At 36.2% G+C, this 19,161-nt stretch overlaps 1 protein-coding gene and 1 non-coding gene across 2 annotated transcripts in view; both read left to right on the plus strand.

Moving 5' to 3' along the window:
• Positions 1 to 13,320, plus strand: part of LOC121443765 (probable ubiquitin carboxyl-terminal hydrolase FAF-X) — a 143,037-nt gene extending 129,717 nt beyond the window's left edge. Inside the window, 10 exon segments of the mRNA XM_041645561.1 lie at positions 1,764 to 2,508; positions 2,879 to 3,002; positions 4,769 to 5,006; positions 6,130 to 6,259; positions 7,621 to 7,806; positions 9,826 to 10,046; positions 10,124 to 10,212; positions 10,903 to 11,059; positions 11,580 to 11,792; positions 12,682 to 13,320. Of these exon segments, the coding sequence (XP_041501495.1) occupies positions 1,764 to 2,508; positions 2,879 to 3,002; positions 4,769 to 5,006; positions 6,130 to 6,259; positions 7,621 to 7,806; positions 9,826 to 10,046; positions 10,124 to 10,212; positions 10,903 to 11,059; positions 11,580 to 11,792; positions 12,682 to 12,726 (2,148 nt within the window). The 3' untranslated portion in view covers positions 12,727 to 13,320.
• On the plus strand, positions 9,549 to 9,653 carry LOC121443830. The gene has a single exon (XR_005973711.1). It is a non-coding gene; the product is annotated as a U6 spliceosomal RNA (small nuclear RNA).
• Positions 13,321 to 19,161: the final 5,841 nt, after the last annotated feature.

Below are 19,161 nucleotides of genomic sequence, written 5' to 3' on the forward strand. Positions count from 1 at the left end.
ATGATAAACTTCCTCCAAGATGACCATAATTTTTCCAAATAGCACCACCCCTGTGAACATTTGCTTAGTTCAGGAAAACTTGTTACTTGGGCTGGACTAGAACTATATAGCCCAGACTAGCTTTGAACTTAGACTCCTGCTTCAAGAGTTACCTATACTGGTATTTCAGGTATGAACAACTGTGCCTAGTGCTGTTATGTCTTTAATTTCCATTAATGGTCCCATAAAAGAAATTAGCATTCTAGCTTATGTATAGATTCGTCAGCAAAACAATATCATGACAAGGTGTGGCACACCCTGCTTTTAAGAAGCACAGACAGGTACAACTCTGTGAGTCCATACTCAACCTGGTTTATGTAGCGCATCATGCCAGGCAGTAATACACAGTCCCCATCTTTCTCCCCCATCCATCTCCCACCAACCCCATCCCAAAAATAGAAAGAATTTGTAGATTTGGGGGAAATGGTTGCTACCCAGTGTGAATACTGGAGTTCAGGTTCCTAGAACTCACTTTAAAAACTAGGTGGGCGTGACCGCCTACTTATAATCCCACTGTGTAGAAGACAGAAACAAGGAATTATGGACCAAACTGCTAGACTAAATAGGCAGAATGGTGAGTTCTAGGTTCAATAAGAGATCCTTTCTTGATATATAAGGAAGAAAGTGAAGAAGCATCAACTTTGAGCCTTTGTGCATAGGCATCTATCTACACATACACATGCCCTCACAGATACAAAAGCCCACAAAGACATACTAATACATATATAATAAGTAATAGTTAACTGTGGTACAAACTTCAATCCCAGAACTAGCTAATTAATTTTAACTACATAGTGAGATCCTGACTCTGTAGTAATAGTTTAAAAGTGTTTACTCCAGATTACTCACCAAATCAAGTTCATTTGATTGTACCAGATTTTCACAACTCCTTTATTTTATGTACATTTATGGTTATTACATTCAGTCAATTACCTGTGAGCTTTTAGATTGTAGAATATAAAAATAGACTATGTTTAAATATAGTATACAGTAAATAATACACCTATTTCTTGACCCACATACCTCTTTAAGCTGTCTGTATTGTAGTAGGTTGGTTACGTGTGTAACATGAGGGGTCTGCTTGTTTGTGTTTCTGTCCCACCCTTTACCCCACAACTGTTTAGCCCCAAAGAAAATCACACATAGGTCTCCATAAATTATAAGCTGATTGGCCCATTAGCTCTAGCCTCTCACTGGCTAACTCTCACATCTTGATTAACCCATTTTTCTGATCTGTTAGCCATGTGGCTCAGTACCTTTTTTCAGCAGAGCAGACACATCACATCAGTGCTGCTTCGGTGGTCTGGGCAGGAGTGGGAGGAATCAACTTCCTCCTTCCCAGATTTCTCCTGTTCTCATTACATCATTTCTACTTCCTGTTTGGTTTTCCCACCTGAACTTCCTGCCTGGCCAATCAGCATTTATTTAAAACATGATTGACAGAATACAGGCAATTCTCCCGCACCATACGTGACAGTGCCTCATGTAGGAAATACGATTTTAAATTCCCGATCTACCTTGAAGGGGTGATTGGATAACAGTGACAATATGGAATCCCTTCAGGAATATCTATTTTGCATCTTATAAGAAGAGGCATACTTATTTAAATGTTTTGCAAATATTGTTGAAAAATGACATTGATTATATTCCATATTTGTAACATATGTAAATTTAGATGATTGATTTTTAAATTTTATGTATTGGATTTATATTTTCTGTTTTAGGTTGATACAGTAAAGCGCCTACTGATTAAAAAACTCCCTACTGTTCTTGCTATCCAACTGAAACGATTTGACTATGACTGGGAAAGAGAATGTGCAATCAAATTCAATGATTACTTTGAATTCCCAAGAGAACTGGATATGGAACCTTACACAGTAGCAGGCGTCACAAGACTGGAAGCTGATAGTGTAAATCCATTGACTCATTTAATTCAGCAGAATGAGCAATGTGAAAGTGTGATAGCAGGAAGCACAAAGTATAGACTTGTTGGTGTCCTTGTTCACAGTGGTCAAGCAAATGGTGGACATTATTATTCTTACATCATTCAAAGAAATAGTAAAGACAGTGAGAGGGGTCGCTGGTTCAAATTTGATGACGGGGACGTGACAGAGTGTAAGATGGATGATGACGAAGAAATGAAAAATCAGTGCTTTGGTGGAGAGTACATGGGAGAAGTGTTTGACCATATTATGAAACGCATTTCATACAGGCGTCAGAAAAGGTGGTGGAATGCGTATATTCTGTTTTATGAACAGATTAGTACAACTGATGAAGACAAGATGGTAACACCTATATCAAAGCTAACAGTCACAAGACCTCATCAGATTATGTCACCAGCCATTCAGAGAAATGTATGGAAACAAAATGTGCAATTCCTGCATAATCAAATGCAGTATAGCTTAGAATATTTTCAGTTCATTAAGAAACTGCTTACCTGTAATGCTGTGTACTTAAACCCTGCTCCAGGTAAGTTTCCTGGAACTTACATCCTATGAAAGTGGTATCTAGTGAATGATTTGAAGAATTTCTTACCAAATATCACAGTGCTTAAATTTATCTTTTCTATTTTTACCTTAACGTTTGGTGGGGTTTTTGGTTTTTGAAGAACAGTCTTTATTATGTAACTGGCTGTCCTGGAACTCAGTATGTAGACACACACACCTTTGTACATTGATTCACCTGAATCCATTTAATATGTCAGCATTTTCAGTAAGATCTATTTTAAAGTAAAAGTTGTAGAAAATATGGTTCTTGTATTTGTTAACACTGAAATAAAACTTTTATTTTTAACTTGAAATAAAACATGTCTAATTATGTGTTGCTTTTTAACTTAAAGGACAAGATCATTTGCCACCTGAAGCGGAAGATATTACAATGATTAGCATTCAGCTAGCTGCTAGATTCCTTTTTACAACTGGATTTCATACTAAGAAAATAGTCCGTGGCCCTGCTGATGACTGGTATGAGTATGAATTTCATTTTTTATGTGTTCTAACATAATTGGTATGTTTACTTTACTGTTTTGGTTCTTTAGGTGTTTTTTTTCTTTTTCAATTTTTGCTTAGGGTTTTGTTTCTTTGGTTGTTGGTTGGTTTGTTTTTCTTTTTTTTCAGATGGTGTCTCTTATGTATCTGTCTATGTCTGGCTGTCATATGATTCACTATGCACACCTTGCTGGTTTCAAACACCCAGGTCCCCCTGCCTCTGCCTCCTGAGTGTCAGAATTAACATTGCCCAGCTATATGGTTTGGTTGTTGTTGTTCTGGTTGTTGTTGTTGTTGTTGGATTTTTGGCTTTTGTTTGTTTTTGGTTGGTTAGTTTTGATTTGTTTGGGTTTTGGGGGATTGAGACTTTTTTCATGTGTAGCCTTATACTAAGAACTTGCTTTGTATACTAGACTGGCATTGAACTCATAGAGATCTGCCTGCCTCTACCTCCTGAGTGCTTGGATTAAAGACTTTGGCCACCATTGCCTGCCTGCCTTTTTTGGGTTTTTAATACCTAGTTTCTCTGTGTAGCCCTGACTGTCCTGGTACTCTCTATATAGAGCAAGCTGGTGCTGTGTTATGTGTGTGTGCATGTATGTATGTGTTTAACCGTGACAGGACAATACTAATTTCAAACATCAGAGAAAGATCTTTGGACTGATATGAGGAAAGTCTTCCAAATTGTTTGTATTTTGTGTATACTGTTAAGAAAGACTGTTTTCCCGTCATTTATGGGTGTGTAACACATTTCCTAGCATTCATAGATGCCCTAAAACTAGAGTTACAGATATCTCTGACCCATGATATGGGTATTGGAAATTTAACACTCCATGTCCTGTGAAGAGGGGTCTGTCTCTCTTACTCCTGTTGTTTTGAGACAGTCTCACTATGTACTCTGCCTACCCTGGACTTGGCTCTATAGGTCTTGCTTGCCTCTGTTTTCCATAGCTGGGATTAAGATTTCTCCTACAACACCTAGACCTCAGAAAAATTTTATTAGACTTAGTTTTTCAATAATTGACTATTACATCCAGGCCCAGTGGTAGTGAACACCCTTCATCCCAGCACTTTAGAGGCAGAGGTATATGGATCTCTGTAAGTTTGAGGGCAGCCTATTCTACATAGGATACCCAGAGAAACTTGTCTCTAAAAACATGTTATTTTTAATTGTATGTGTCTGGGTCTATGCTACATATGTCCAGGTGCATGAGAAGGCCAGAAAAGAGCACCAGATTTAATGCTACTAGCAGTTCTGAGCTGTTAGACATGGATGCTAACAACTGAACTACATCCTTTGCAGTAGCTGTATAATTTGTTAACTATTGAGCTTTCTTTCCAGCACAAATGTTTTCTGTTATTTCTTATCCGTGGCATATTCTTATGGTCTTTTTCACTGTGAAAAGAGTAAAGCTGTGTCACTTAGTAGATGAAATTTTCTTAGCTGTAATTTTAAATCATTACTAACTATAAAATTACAAAACATACTATCTACCTATAAAAACTCTTTCAACATCATTTATATTAAAGAAGTTGATTTTTACAGAGACTCAACATCATCATTGACTTAACGCATTTGATTACTTTGTGGAACTTGTTATAATACTTTACTGGTTAATATGACATTTGTATCTGAACCAACAATAGCCTCATTTTTTTGTTTCATAAAAAACTTCCTCTTTTGTAGAGAACCCCCAGTAAGTATCTTAATAAATCAATACTAATAGATGTTTCTGATTTAGGTGCGATGTGCTGTGTATTCTTCTCCGTCACAGCAAGAATGTACGATTTTGGTTTGCTCACAATGTCCTATTTAATGTATCAAATCGTTTTTCTGAGTATCTCCTGGAATGTCCAAGTGCAGAAGTGAGAGGTACATTTGCAAAGCTTATCGTATCCATTGCACATTTTTCTTTGCAAGATGGATCTTATCCTTCACCCTTTTTATCACCTTTTGCAAGTCCAGCACCTTGTGGTCAGGTAATTGTCAGCTTCTCTGTAGTAGGTAGTTAGTTAAAAATAAAATTTTGTGTCTTACAATTAAAATAATATTTATGTGTTGCATTTGAAATATTTACCATTCATCTAAATGTACATTGTAACACTTGCAGGTTTTTAAAATTATTTTATGCTAATGAAAATTTGTCACTGGGCACTTTGATATGGAAATTTCTACTCAGATATTGACTATATCTTCAGAATGTGTTTAAAGTTTGATCTTATAATCACAATATTTTTGTTAAATACCCTGTTGGGTTTGGTAAAGACAGATCACAATACATAGTTCAGACTTCTCTCGAACTTATATGCAATCAAACCCAGATTTATAAACTGTAACATTCCGTATGGTATGGTAGTGCATGCCTTTTTATTCTACTATTGAGGAGTCAGAGATAGGCAAGTCTCTGCTAGGTCAAAGCCAGTCTGACTTCCAGAATAGGTAGAGCTACATAGACCTTGTTTCAAAAACAAACCTTAACACCTTGTTAAGTATCCTTAACTTTTGTCTTAGCTAGCGTTTCTCTGGCTATGAAGAGACAGTATGACCATGACACTTATTATAAGGAACACCTTTAATTGGATAGCTGGCCTGTACAGTTGTTTGACTTAGTCCATTATTGGCATGGTGGGAAGCAAAACAAAATGCAGGCAGATGTGATGCTAGAAAAGTAACTGAGAGTTCTTATGTCTTGGCTTGCAGGCAACAAGAGGTGATGTTCTGAGACACTGGGCAGTATCTTGAGCATATATATGACCTCAGTGTGTGTGTGTGTGTGTGTGTGTATGTATGTGTGTGTGTGTGTATATATATATATATATATATATATATATATATATATATATCTCCCCAGTGACACACTTCCTCCAAAGAGGCTATAAGGTCACATCTCCTTATAATGCTACTTCCTTTGTTGGCCTTTTCAAACAACCACGCACATATTTTTGCTCTTTTATGAACAATACCAAGTGTGAAGGCTTGATGAAGTTCTTTATTTCCTGTTTGATAAACCTGAATTTTTTTCCATATACAGGAATGTAACCATTTTATGCCAACAAAAATACATCGATGTATGTAGCTGTTGATAGAATGTTTTTTTTCCAGATATGTGATAATTTGAACTTGAGTGATCATTTACTAAAAGCTGTATTAAATCTCTTGAGAAGGGAAGTTTCTGAACATGGGCGACATTTACAGCAATACTTCAGTTTATTTGTAATGTATGCCAGTTTAGGTAAGGAGTATACTTAATTCTTTTATTTATTTTTTTTAAAGAGAATCATACATCAGAGTTGTATGTGGAAGTTCACACCTTTATTTTTTTTAATATTTATTTATTTATTATGTATACAATATTCTGTCTGTGTGTATGCCTGCAGGCCAGAAGAGGGCACCAGACCCCATTACAAGTTGTGAGCCACCATGTGGTTCTGGGAATTGAACTCAGGACCTTTGGAAGAGCAGGCAGTGCTCTTAACCTCTGAGCCATCTCTCCAGCCCCCACTTAATTCTTTTAATGATTGTTTCATGACTATGAAAATGAAACCATAAAGTTAATAATAATTATTCTTTTAAAGTATGTTATCATATCTTTAAAACCAATTGTAAATTTTCTAATTAATATTTTATGGTGCTTTTTATCTTATACCATAAGGTAACTTGTATTTAACCCTTTTAATTAAAAAACTATCTTGTGATAGAATTTATATTAGATTCTATAACTGATTCATGTTGCCTTTTGAAAGACTAATTCGAGCACTCCAGAGGCAGAGGTAGGCTGATCTTTGTGAGTCCAAGACCAGCCTGGTTTATAGCTAGGACTGCTACCCAGAAAAACCTTGTGTCAAAACCAAGGGGGAAATAAATAAGTAAATAGAGATTTAATAATTCTTTTTCTTTAGTTTCGAGTTAAGAAAATTGAGACAGATATCAAAGAGGAAAGAAGAGTATAAATATACTTTTTTGGCCAGGAAGTGGTGATGCACACTTTTAATCCCAGCGCTATGAGGCAGACACAGGTAGAGCTCTGAGTTCAAGGCCAGCTTGGACTTTTACACAGAGAAATCTTGTCTTGAAAAAACAAAAACAACAAAAATACTTCTTTACCCAAGGAATTTTTGCACTTAGTGAAAGAGACTGATAGTTCACACACAGGAAAAAAAAATTGACTTGCCTTTTAATTTCTCCTTTTTTTCCTCTGCTAGAAAGTTTGTTAATTTCTTTTTTGACCTAGTGTAGTTAATAAGCTAGTATCTTTGAGGGCTGAAGAGTGGTTAAGGACACTTGTGAGCCTGGTTTGATTCCCGGGACTTACATGTAAACCCATTTCTTCCTTGGGGACTAAAACATGCTTGTTGGTTCACAGAAACAACGCAAGTGAAACTCTCATATTTATAAATAAATGGGAAAAACAAGACACTACTATCATGATAATTTCCTTTTTTAATACTTAGTGTTTAATATCAGTGTTTTCTGTCCACATTCTGCCTGTAGTTACCTATTTCAAAACTAATAGTGAGAATTTTATTCATAACTTACAAAGAACTGTCATTCAATTCATCCTTTTTCTTACAAAATGATCTTCCTTTTTTATAGGTTTGGCAGAAAAAGCTCAGCTTCTAAAACTAAATGTACCTGCTATCTTTATGCTTGTGTCTTTGGATGAAGGGCCAGGTCCTCCAATTAAATACCAGTATGCTGAGTTAGGCAAGTTATACTCAGTAGTATCTCAACTGATACGATGTTGCAGTGTCTCATCAAGAATGCAGTCTTCAATCAGTGGTAAAGTAGAATGCTTTATTGTGTAATAGTTTCAAAGTATTGTTCGCTGTGCATTATACTCCAAGTAATACTGAAAGTTTATAAAATAGAAGTCTGAAGTATGATGCATTTTTCATTATTTTTAGATGATAACTTTTTGGATTAGTTTATTGTTTGGGAGGAAGTTTTATTGTTTTATTTTTGCACAACCTCTCTCCCCTCCACTCTCTCTCGCATATGTTCCCTTTTTATCACTCTCTCCCATTTCCCCTTTCCCTCCCTTCCTTCCTCCTCTCTTGCTTAGGCCTAGAATTCACTATGTAGTCTTTTTTTTTATTGAGAAAAAAAAAAATTTCCGCCTCCTCCCAGCCTCCCACTCCTCCCCCCTCCCCCCACTCTTCTCCCCATCCCCCCAGTCTTCTCCCCCTCCCTCTCAAGTCTGAAGAGCAGACAGGGTTCCCTGCCCTGTGGAAAGTCCAAAGTCCCCCCACCCATCCTGGTCTAGGAAGGTGAACATCCAAACTGGCTAGGCTCCCACAAAGCCAGAACATGAAGTAGGATCAAAACCCAGTGCCATTGTCCTTGGCTTCTCAGCAGCCCTCATTGTCCGCCATGCTCAGAGAGTCCGGTTCTATCCCCTGCTTTTTCAGTCACCGTCCAGCTGGCCTTGGTGAGCTCCCAACAGATCAACCCCACTGTCTCAGTGGGTGGGTGCGCACCTCGTGGTCCCGACTTCCTTGCTCATCTTCTCCCTCCTTCTGTTCCTCATTGGGACCTTGGGAGCTCAGTCCAGTGCTCCTGTGTGGGTCTCTGTCTCTATCTCCATCCATCGCCAGATGAAGGTTCTATGGTGATATGCAAGATATTCATCAGTATGGCTGTAGGATAGGGCCATTTCAGGTTCCCTATCTTCAGCTGTCCCAGGAACTAACTGGGGACCTCACCTTGGGCACCTGGGAGCCACTCTAGGATCAAGTCTCTTCCCAACCCTAAGATGGCTCCCTTAATTAAGATATGTGCTTCCGTGCTCTCCTATCCAACCTTCCTTTATCCCAATCACCCCGTTGCCCCAAGTTCTCCCCATCCTACCCTTCTCACTTTTCTCTCCCCATCTCCCCTTACCCCCCTCCCACCCCACCCTTAAGATCCCGATTTTTTGCTTGGCAATCTTGTCTACTTCCCCTACCCAGGAGGATAGCTATATGTTTTTCTTTGAGTTCACCTTCTTATCTAGCTTCTTTAGGATATCCAATTATAGACTCACTGACCTTTATTTATGGCTAGAAACCAATTATGAGTGAGTACATCCCATGTTCATTTTTTTGGGTCTGGGTTACCTCACTCAGGATAGTATTTTCTATTTCCATCCATTTGCATGCAAATTTCGAGAAGTCATTGTTTTTTACCGCTGAGTAGTACTCTAATGTGTATATATTCCACACTTTCTTCATCCATTCTTCCATTGAAGGACATCTAGGTTGTTTCCAGGTTCCGGCTATTACAAATAATGCTGCTATGAACATAGTTGAACAAATGCTTTTGTCATATGATTGGGCACTAACTGAGTTGTAACTCACAACAATTCTCCTGACTCAGCTTCTCACATGTTGGAACTACAAGCTTTAGACAGTATTACCATCAAAAAAATGTTAGCTTATTTATGTTTTAAATTGGTTTCTTTTAATCCAGCTACTAATAAATAGCTTTTAGTTTACTATATGTATTCATATATGTGCTATAGCATATGAGTGAAGAAAATCATCAGGATCCTATTCTCTCACCTAATTCACAAAATTAGAATGATAAAAAGATTAGCATGGCCCCTGCTCAGGAAGGACATACAAATTTCTGAAGTATTCCAAGCCTTTTGAAGATTATTTTTCTCACTTCCAGAAACTACCATTTAAGATCTATAATTTGATCACTTTATCGAATGTATACTACTGTGCTTTATAGAGAGTGTAAACATCAGATTTCATTGTTTGGAATAATATTTTATTACAATTTTGAGGTTTTTCATTAATGACAAATATGTTGCAGGTAATTCCCCTCTTCCAAATCCTTTTGGTGACCCAAATTTGTCACAGGCCATAATGCCAATTCAGCAGAATGTGGATGACATTTTATTTGTAAGAACCACTTATGTGAAGAAAATTATTGAAAACTACAGCAACTCAGAGGAAACAGTCAAGTTACTTTGCTTCTGCTGCTGGGAGAATCCCCAATTCTCATCTTCTGTTCTCAGCGAACTGCTTTGGCAGGTAAAGCAAAATAAAAATATCTACTTTTATTCATAGTCCTTTAAATGCAATCTAACTGTGCCTTAAACTACTTTTAGATTGCATATTCATATACATATGAACTTCGGCAACATTTGGATCTACTCTTGCAAATTATTCTGATGGAGGATTCCTGGCAAACTCATAGGTATGGTACACCTCTATTCTAACAGCATAATTAGCTTCACAAGTTCTTGGAAAAATTGCACCTGACAGTGAAAAAGTGTACTTCTACTTTTTCCTTGTTCAGTTAAGTGGTTATTAAATTTTATTTACATTTCAGTTAAGAAAAATTCTATTGCAATCTTGTTTTTAGATTAGAAATGTTAGATTGCATAAATTATTAGTAGTTTCAAATTGTCACCCAGTTTATCATAAATTTCAATGTGATTATCAACTGTTTTCAGAACAGTACCTAGAATTAATAACAAAAAGCATTCAATAATCAACTAATGTTAAAGAAATTTCAAGAGCCAAAAAAAAAAGTTACCATGAAACAAATGTTGTGAAACTCCTTTCACTAACTTTCCATAATTTTCAATTGTTTATTTTGGTTGGTGTTACAATTTTTGTTTCTTTTGATTAGCATTGATGGGTTTTACTAATACTACCTACTTTTCAAAAAGAAACTATATTTACCTCAAAAGGATTGATTTATGCACAGAAATCATTTTAAATTATTGGCTTTGAACAAATGTGGTGATTTGGGAAACAGTGGCAGATAGATCTCTTTGACTTTAATGCTAGCCTGGTCTGTTAGTGAGATAGAAAGAAAGAGAAAAGAAAAGTGCATTTCTTCTAGGTGTTACAATTTTGTCTTGTTTTGGGATCTTTTCAGAATTCATAAAGCACTTAAAGGAATTCCAAATGATCGAGATGGGCTGTTTGATACAATTCAGCGTTGTAAGAATCACTACCAAAAAAGAGCATATCAGTGTATTAAATGCATGGTAACTCTCTTTAACAGTTGTCCTGTTGCCTACCAAATCTTACAGGTAAAAGTCTTTTTTTTTTTTGAAATAGTTTTATGAAGTTCTGACTCAAAATTTCCAAAGAAAACACAGTTTGGGAGTTCCCATTTTAGGTTGAAATAGTAAATTTAATTTCCTAATGATTTTTGGTTTTTTGTTATAGGACTTCTCTTTCTCATGTCCCTAGCTGTCCTGGAACTCACTCTAGATCAGACTGGCCTTGAATTCTCAGAGATCTGCCTGCCTCTGCCCCTCCCCCGAGTGCTGGCATTAAAAGGCGCACACCACCACTGCACAGCTAATTTCTTAATTCTTTTTTTTTTTAAATATTTATTTATTTATTTATTATGTATACAATATTCTGTCTGTGCAGGCCAGAAGAGGGCACCAGACCCCATTACAGATGGTTGTGAGCCACCATGTGGTTGCTGGGAATTGAACTCAGGACCTTTGGAAGAGCAGGCAATGCTCTTAACCTCTGAGCCATCTCTCCAGCCCCCTAATTTCTTAATTCTAAACATATAGTTTTGTTTTTCTATTTAAGGGTAATGGAGATCTTAAAAAGGAATGGACTAGGGCAGTTGAATGGCTCGGAGATGAACTTGAAAGAAGAACATATTCTTGTAATCCTCACTGCACTTACAGCAATTCTTCTCCTCCAATACAAAGCAATGAAACATCAGACGGTTATTTTTTAGAGAGATCTCATAGTGCAAAAATGACACTTGCAAAAGCCTGTGACCTGTTGCCAGAAAAGGTAAGAAATAAGTTAAAAGACATTAGTTGATAAAAGACGTAAAAACATGAATGAAAAGTTACTGATTTATAAGGCAATGTCCATGTATTGTGATTATGTAAAATTTAGATTATTCTTCTATTTGTTTTTCATTAATGGAATTCATACATTAGAACAATTTAGCTAGGTCTAGGGAGAGTTAACATCTGGACACATTACAAGTCCAAGGCCAGCCTGGGAAACATGAAACAAAGAAAAATAAAAAAAAATAGTTAACTACGGATTGAACAGTTTTATGAGATTTTTTAAAAAAGATTTCAGGAAGAGGCACTTCTGGAAAGACAGTCATAATATTAAGCCAAGAGTGTTATATGGTTCAGTTCTTTTAAGAAAGTCATTCTCAAATGTAGTCTAACCGTGGCTTGAAAGTACTTAATTAGAACCTTAAAGATTTTATGTTCTGACTCTATAAATGATGGTGCATGACTGTAGTTTTCATATTTCCCACATACATCTGTGGAAATATTCTAGCTGAAACCATCCTGATCTACATAGGAAAATTCTTTCTCCAAAACAGACATGTTTGGCAAGTTCTCCAGTGATGCTATAAGAGCCATACTTGGAATGCCTTTATTTTTATCAGAGTTAGACATAGAAAAGTCTTAAATGCTCCCTCTCTATAAATATAAAACAAAGAAAATTGTTCAAAGATTTATATATACTTACTTTTTCAGATGGGACTTTAACATAGGAATCAGTCTGTAAGTTCTTTGTTTAACAACTACGTGAATTTAATAAAACAGGTTGTAGTAACATTTTTAAATCTGCTTTAAAAAGCTTGAACATATGGTTTAAATTTTAAATTGTAATATTTGAAAAGTTTGAGCTGAAAATTTCTTTCCCCTCCTAGAATTATGTACCTGAACATATTCAAATCGAGGAGCACATCTCTTGAATAACCCTCAGAAAAACGATGAACCACAAGAAACTTATGAAAGCAATGAAGAAGTATCTTCACCCCTAACAAAGGATCAGTGACACACAAATAAATAACTGGTTTGTTGTGTCAGTGCATTTTGGCCTTATATGCAGAGCTTTTTCTGTGCCTGCTTAGTATTTAAAAGTATAAAAAGAGATTCCAAATAAATATGGAGTTGGAAGTATTTGTTGTGTTTATTGTGATTATATAAATCACCTACTGTGGAATATGTATAGTGTTTTATGATGAATGCCAGTACTAGTGTGCAAAAGATAAAATGTACAAAATATATTATTTGACATTAATTCTCATTCTCAAAAAAGTAACGAATATGCATCTTTTTGCTTTACTACAATGTGTAGAAGCATAATAGAAGAGCTGTACTTGATATTTTTCTATTGTAGAGGAACTGTACTGATTTTTTTATTATTTTGTAGAGTTTATTAGATTAGGCTTCTAAACATGCTTCCTCAGTCTTATAATTAAATGGCTATCATCAGATTCCACAACATTTTGAATTGTCATTTTCCAAAATATCTGGCTTATTTTCTTGTTATCCTCAGTCATGCTTCGAAGCACCATTTTTCTTTGTCCATTCATAAAATCTGTTCTTTTGAGATAGAGGAGAGGCTTCAGTTAAAACAGAAACTACTTAATTAAAATAATTCTGAGTTGTTGTTTGTTATTTAAGATTCTCAGATTAGTACTATTTTTAAAGTGGTAACTTTTTATTATATATAGTATTTTGGAAGCTCTCTTCACACTAAATATTTCCACAAGCAATACAACATACTTAATGAAAATTTTGCCACTTTGTAGAAATTTTGCTGGATTCATAAATAAAGATTGGGAAAATTTATTCTGTTTTATTTCTTGGTGCTTTATTAATATCTACACATTTTCACAGACTATACATTTAATTTTATTCATAGCATGCTCTGGTGTGACATTGACCTAACATTTCAGACACATTAAGCTCTAGTATAAAGATTTGCTCCATTAAAAAAAAACAAAATTATTACTACTATTTAAATTTCCTTTTGTAATCATACTTTTATATGGTGAATTCTTATTACTAATAACAGTTGTGCAGTTAAAAACTACCATGAACACTGAATTAGTTAATAGGCATTTTATACAACTAATACTTCAAATGACCATAGTCTTTAACCTGTAACTTGATGTGCCTGTTTGATATAGTTGATATATTCCTTGGCCCATTGTTAAACAGAATGGGCCAGAATGTACCTTAATCTAAAAAACGGCAAATTATTGATAAAATTTTTGAAAATATTACCCCCTTTGTTCATGGTCATTTGCAGATTTCTTCTCTGTTCAGTAATCCAAATAATTCTTAATATTTTGTTTCATGTGGGACAAAAAGGAATAAATATCCACATTCAGCCCTTTTGTATTTCCATGGTACTTTCATGAGATGAAAGGCATCACCACCACCAACACCACCAGCAGAGATGTTATTTTTGTTTTGTGACTCACAGCTCTTTGTTTTTCAAGGAAAAAGTTAAGGATATAACTTAGTATGTTGAGACACAATATTCTTGGGAAGTCAAGAGCAAGCAGTTACTCACTCTTGATAAGGAAACAGCCACAGACCAAAATAATGAGACCACAAGAATCTAACTTGGTGAACTGATGTAGTGCTTTGAGGTTAACTTACAATTAACTACAGAGATTAATTAACTTGTAGCAGAAATGACTTACCCACCCCATCCAAAACCTAGAGCACACTGCACGGCCTGTACTTAGTGTGTCTTCCAGATCATTTAGCTGGTCTAAGCTTCTTTGAGCAGCTTATATATTTTGAGTGTCTCTTGTACATTACTGCTTATACAATTCCTGGAAAACCAGTGTCTAGTTTCACATACCTTGTTTTTTTTCCCTGACAGATCTACAAATGACTAGCACTGTCCTAGCTACTTTAGCTGTAATCTTTTTTTCCAATAATTAATTTTTAAGATTAGACTGGTTTTGCATAGACAGGTGTTTTGAACATTTCTATTAGCACTGGTTACTAAAGTTTAATTTTAAAAAGAGGGTTCAGTTGTAACAAAGCAAAAGAAAAATCCAATCACCATGTTAAACACTTAAAATTTCTCCTGTCAAAACCTAGAGTTACCAGAGTGCCTGATGGTTATCTAAAATCACTTTTACTGAGACATATTAACTGAGCACTTTCGAAACATCTTGACAGGTAGCTATCATTGAAGATGAAGGCTCATTCTCCTATTAAAAGATACAAAAGAATTACAATGGTTCTCAACCTTCTTAATGCTGCAACTCTTTAATACAGTTCTTAATGTTATGGTGATCCATAACCATAAAAAAATTTTCATTGTTACTTCAAATTTGCATTTCATTGTTACTTCAAATTTGTTTAAGAGACCCCTGTAAAAGGGTTGTTAACCCACAATGGGGTCATGAGCCACAGCTTGTGAACCACTATTTTAGAAAGTAGTTTATTTGACAGAGCTTAAATCCATGTTTCTTAAGAACTTTTCTGGATGTACTTTTCTCTGTCTTGGTTTTACATTAGCTTGTAGACAGAACTTTCTGTCCCTCACATTCCCACAGCCATTCAGTCACAAATTAATACATCGAGGGTTATGTTAATTATGAACTGTTTGGCCTATTCAGGCTTATTACTAACAAGCCCTTACAACTTAAATTTGTTTGGGCTTATTACTAACTAGACATTACGACTTAAATTAATCCGTAATTATTTTCTATGTTTAGCTACATGGCTTGGTACATTTTCATCTTGCTTCCTCTGCATATGGCTTTCCTATTCCCCAGAATTTTTCTAATTTGGTTGTCCCATCTATACTTCCTATCTGGCTACTGGCCAGTCACCATTTTATTAAACCAATATGAGTGACAAATCTTTACAGTGTACAAGAGTATAATCTAACATCATTGGTTTATGATATATTGCCCTCTTAAGATCTTTTTTCACCTGAGGTTTATAAGACAAAAGATTATTTTGCCTAAGGAAATACATTACCTACAAGGCAAAATTGATGATATTAACTTGACTTTTGCCCCTGTATAATTTTTTGTAAGCTAATACTTGTCTACCTCCTAAAGGCATTCCACTCTTTAAAAAGCCATCTTGTACCATTTGAAGAGATCAGGGAAGACATCCCTGCAACTTTCCACGTCATAGAAAATTCAGAACACTGCTATAGCCTAACATCAACGACTAATTTTAACCAATACTTGCTCCTCTGTGTTCTTAATTTTGTGCACTATGGTGAACCTATATCATGCGATGTCATATTTCCCACCAACCCCGAAAATTTGTAAAACTGATTTTTCTTAGTTCTGGATTTAAGACTGGATTGGTTCTCCAACCTTAACCCTTGCCATCTCATGGCAGCTGTTAGGAAGGCTTTTTTTTAAAAAAAAAAAAAGAAAGCCTCTCTACACTTTAATGTGACATCATGTTTAGGTTCCCATATATGCTGTTGTTTCTGTTAATCATCTCATATTTTAAGGTCCAGTCATGGCCAGGAGGCCATTTCTTCTAAACTACATGCTTTGAAGAAAATGATTTGCTACCTTTCATCTCCCAGACAGATCATCTGCTGATGTTTGGTTTATTGTATTTCACATTCAAAAGTCAAATTTAATAATTATACTGGAGGTTCAATCTCAGCTCTGCATCTAGCCTAATGCCTGGATCAGATTGTCTAATAAAATAAGTTGCTGAGGCAGGGGCTACACCGCCCGATACCTTCTTTCCCCATCCCATCCAGCCTACGTCCAGATCCCCCCACCCCCTGTCTCCCTCCCTCCCTCCCTTCTTTGGCAGCATAGCACCTTCGAACTCAGCCTGCGTGGGTGCTGGGACTGAACCGAATTGGGAGGGCAAAGAGGAGGGCAGTAGTTCCTTTGTCTCTATAGCCTGCATGCAGCATGCAAGGTAGGCGCTTTGTTTACGAGCTACCCAACCAGCACGGAGATCATCACTAGAGCACAAGGAGAGTCATCACTGGGGAGTCCCAACACGGGGACGGTACATCAGTAGGGAAGGAGACCTGATCCTGTAAAAGAAGATCCATAGGGTACAATTCGGAGGAAAAGATGGGCAGGCGCCAATGCAAGAATTCACCCAACAATCTGAAAAACAACATGAAACCACCAGAACCCAGCGACCTCACAACAGGAGGACATGAACGCCTTAATCATGAAGAAGTAGAAAAAACTGACTTTATGAAAGTGATAGAGGCCCTTAAACACCATGTAAAAAATGCCTTTATACAAATGGATGAGAATTATAACTGAAAGTTTGAAGAATTGAGTAAATCAATGAAAGATACCCTAGAAAACCAAGAAAAAACAATCAAGCAGATAATAGAAACAGTTCAAGACATGAAAACTGAAATGGAGGCAAAGAAGAAAACACAAACAGAGGGCCGGCTGGACATGGAAAATCTAGGTAAATGCACAGAGACTACAGAAACAATCATAACCAGCAGAATACAAGAGATAGAAGAAAGAATCTTAGATTCTGAGGATAACATAGAGAAAATAAACACACTGATCAAAGAAAACAGCAAGTCCAAGAAACTCTCATCACAAAATATTCAGGAAATATGGGACACAAGAAAAAGACCAAACCTAAGAATAATAGGAGTAGAAGAAGGAGAAGAAGTGCAGCTCAATGGTCCAGAAAATATATTTAATAAAATTATAGAAGAAAACTTTCCCAACCTAAAGAAAGATATACCTATGAAGGTTCAAGAAGCATACAGAACACCGAATAGGCTGGATCAAAAAAAAAAAATCCCCTCGCCATATAATTATCAAAACACAAAGCATACAGAATGAGGAAAGAATATTAAGAGCAGCAAAGGAAAAAGGCCAAATTACTTATAAAGGTAAACCTATCAGACTTACACCTGACTTCTCCATGGAGACCATGAAAGCCAGAAGACACTGGATAGATGTACTGCAGAAACTAAGAGACCATGGATGCAAGCCCAGATTACTATACAAAGCCAAGCTTTTGTTCACTATAAATGGAGAAAATAAAATTTTCCAGGATAAAAAGAAATTTAAACAATACGCAGCCAAAAATCCAGCCTTACAGAAAGTAATAGAAGGAAAATCACTAACCAAGGAGTCCAACAATGACCACAATAAGTCAGACATCTAGAGACCCTTCACAAACACAAATCAAAGAAGGGAAACACACAAACTCTACTACTAAAAAAATGACCAGCGTTAACAACCACTGGTCATTAATATCACATAATGTCAATGGACTTAACTCACCTATTAAAAGGCACAGGCTAAGAGATTGGATACGAAAACCGGATTCAACATTCTGCTGTTTACAAGAAACACACCTCAACCACAAAGACAGGCACCTACTCAGAGTAAAGGGCTGGGGAAAGGCTTATCAAGCAAATGGACCTAAGAAACAAGCAGGTGTGGCCATACTAATCTCTAACAAAGTAGACTTCAAACTTAAATCAACCAGAAGAGATGGAGAGGGGCATTTTATACTCATAACAGGAACAGTTTATCAGGATGAAGTCTCAATCCTGAACATCTATGCCCCTAATATAAAAGCACCCATATACATAAAAGAAACATTGCTAAAACTCAAGGCAGCCATCAAACCGCACACACTAATAGTAGGAGACTTCAACACTCCTCTCTCACCAATGGACAGGTCAATCAGACAGAAACCGAACAGAGAAATAAGAGAATTAATGGAGGTAATGAAGCAAATGGACTTAACAGACATCTATAGATTATTCCACCCAAAGAGGAAAGAATATACCTTCTTCTCTGCAGCTCATGGAACCTTCTCGAAAATTGACCACATAGTCGGTAACAAAGCAAACATCCACAGTTACAAAAAAATATTAGAAACCACCTGTGTCTTATCAGATCACCATGGGTTAAAGTTAGAATTCAACAACAATGCTACCCCTGGAAAGCCTACAAACTCATGGAAACTGAACAGTCAATTACTGAACCATATCTGGATTAAGGAAGAAATTAAGAAATTAAAGTTTTCCTGGAATTCAATGAAAATAAAGAAACAACATACTTAAACTTATGGGACACTATGAAAGCAGTCCTAAGAGGAAAGTTCATATCACTAAGTGCCCACTTAAAGAAAACAGAGAAAGCTCACATTGGAGACTTAACAGCCCACCTGAAAGCTCTAGAAAAAAAAAAGAAGCACACTCACCTTGGAGGAGTAGAAGACTGGAAATAATCAAACTGAGGGCTGAAATCAACAAAATAGAAACACAGAAAACAATCCAAAGAATCAATGAAACAAAAAGCTGGTTCCTGGAGAAAATCAACAAGATTTCAAGTTGTGAACTGTTTCCATTATCTGCTTGATTGTTTTTCCTTGGTTTTCTAGGG

Source organism: Microtus oregoni, unplaced genomic scaffold (genome assembly GCF_018167655.1).
Source record: "Microtus oregoni isolate MIOR12 unplaced genomic scaffold, Mior012 000113F_000, whole genome shotgun sequence".
NCBI lineage: Eukaryota > Metazoa > Chordata > Mammalia > Rodentia > Cricetidae > Microtus > Microtus oregoni.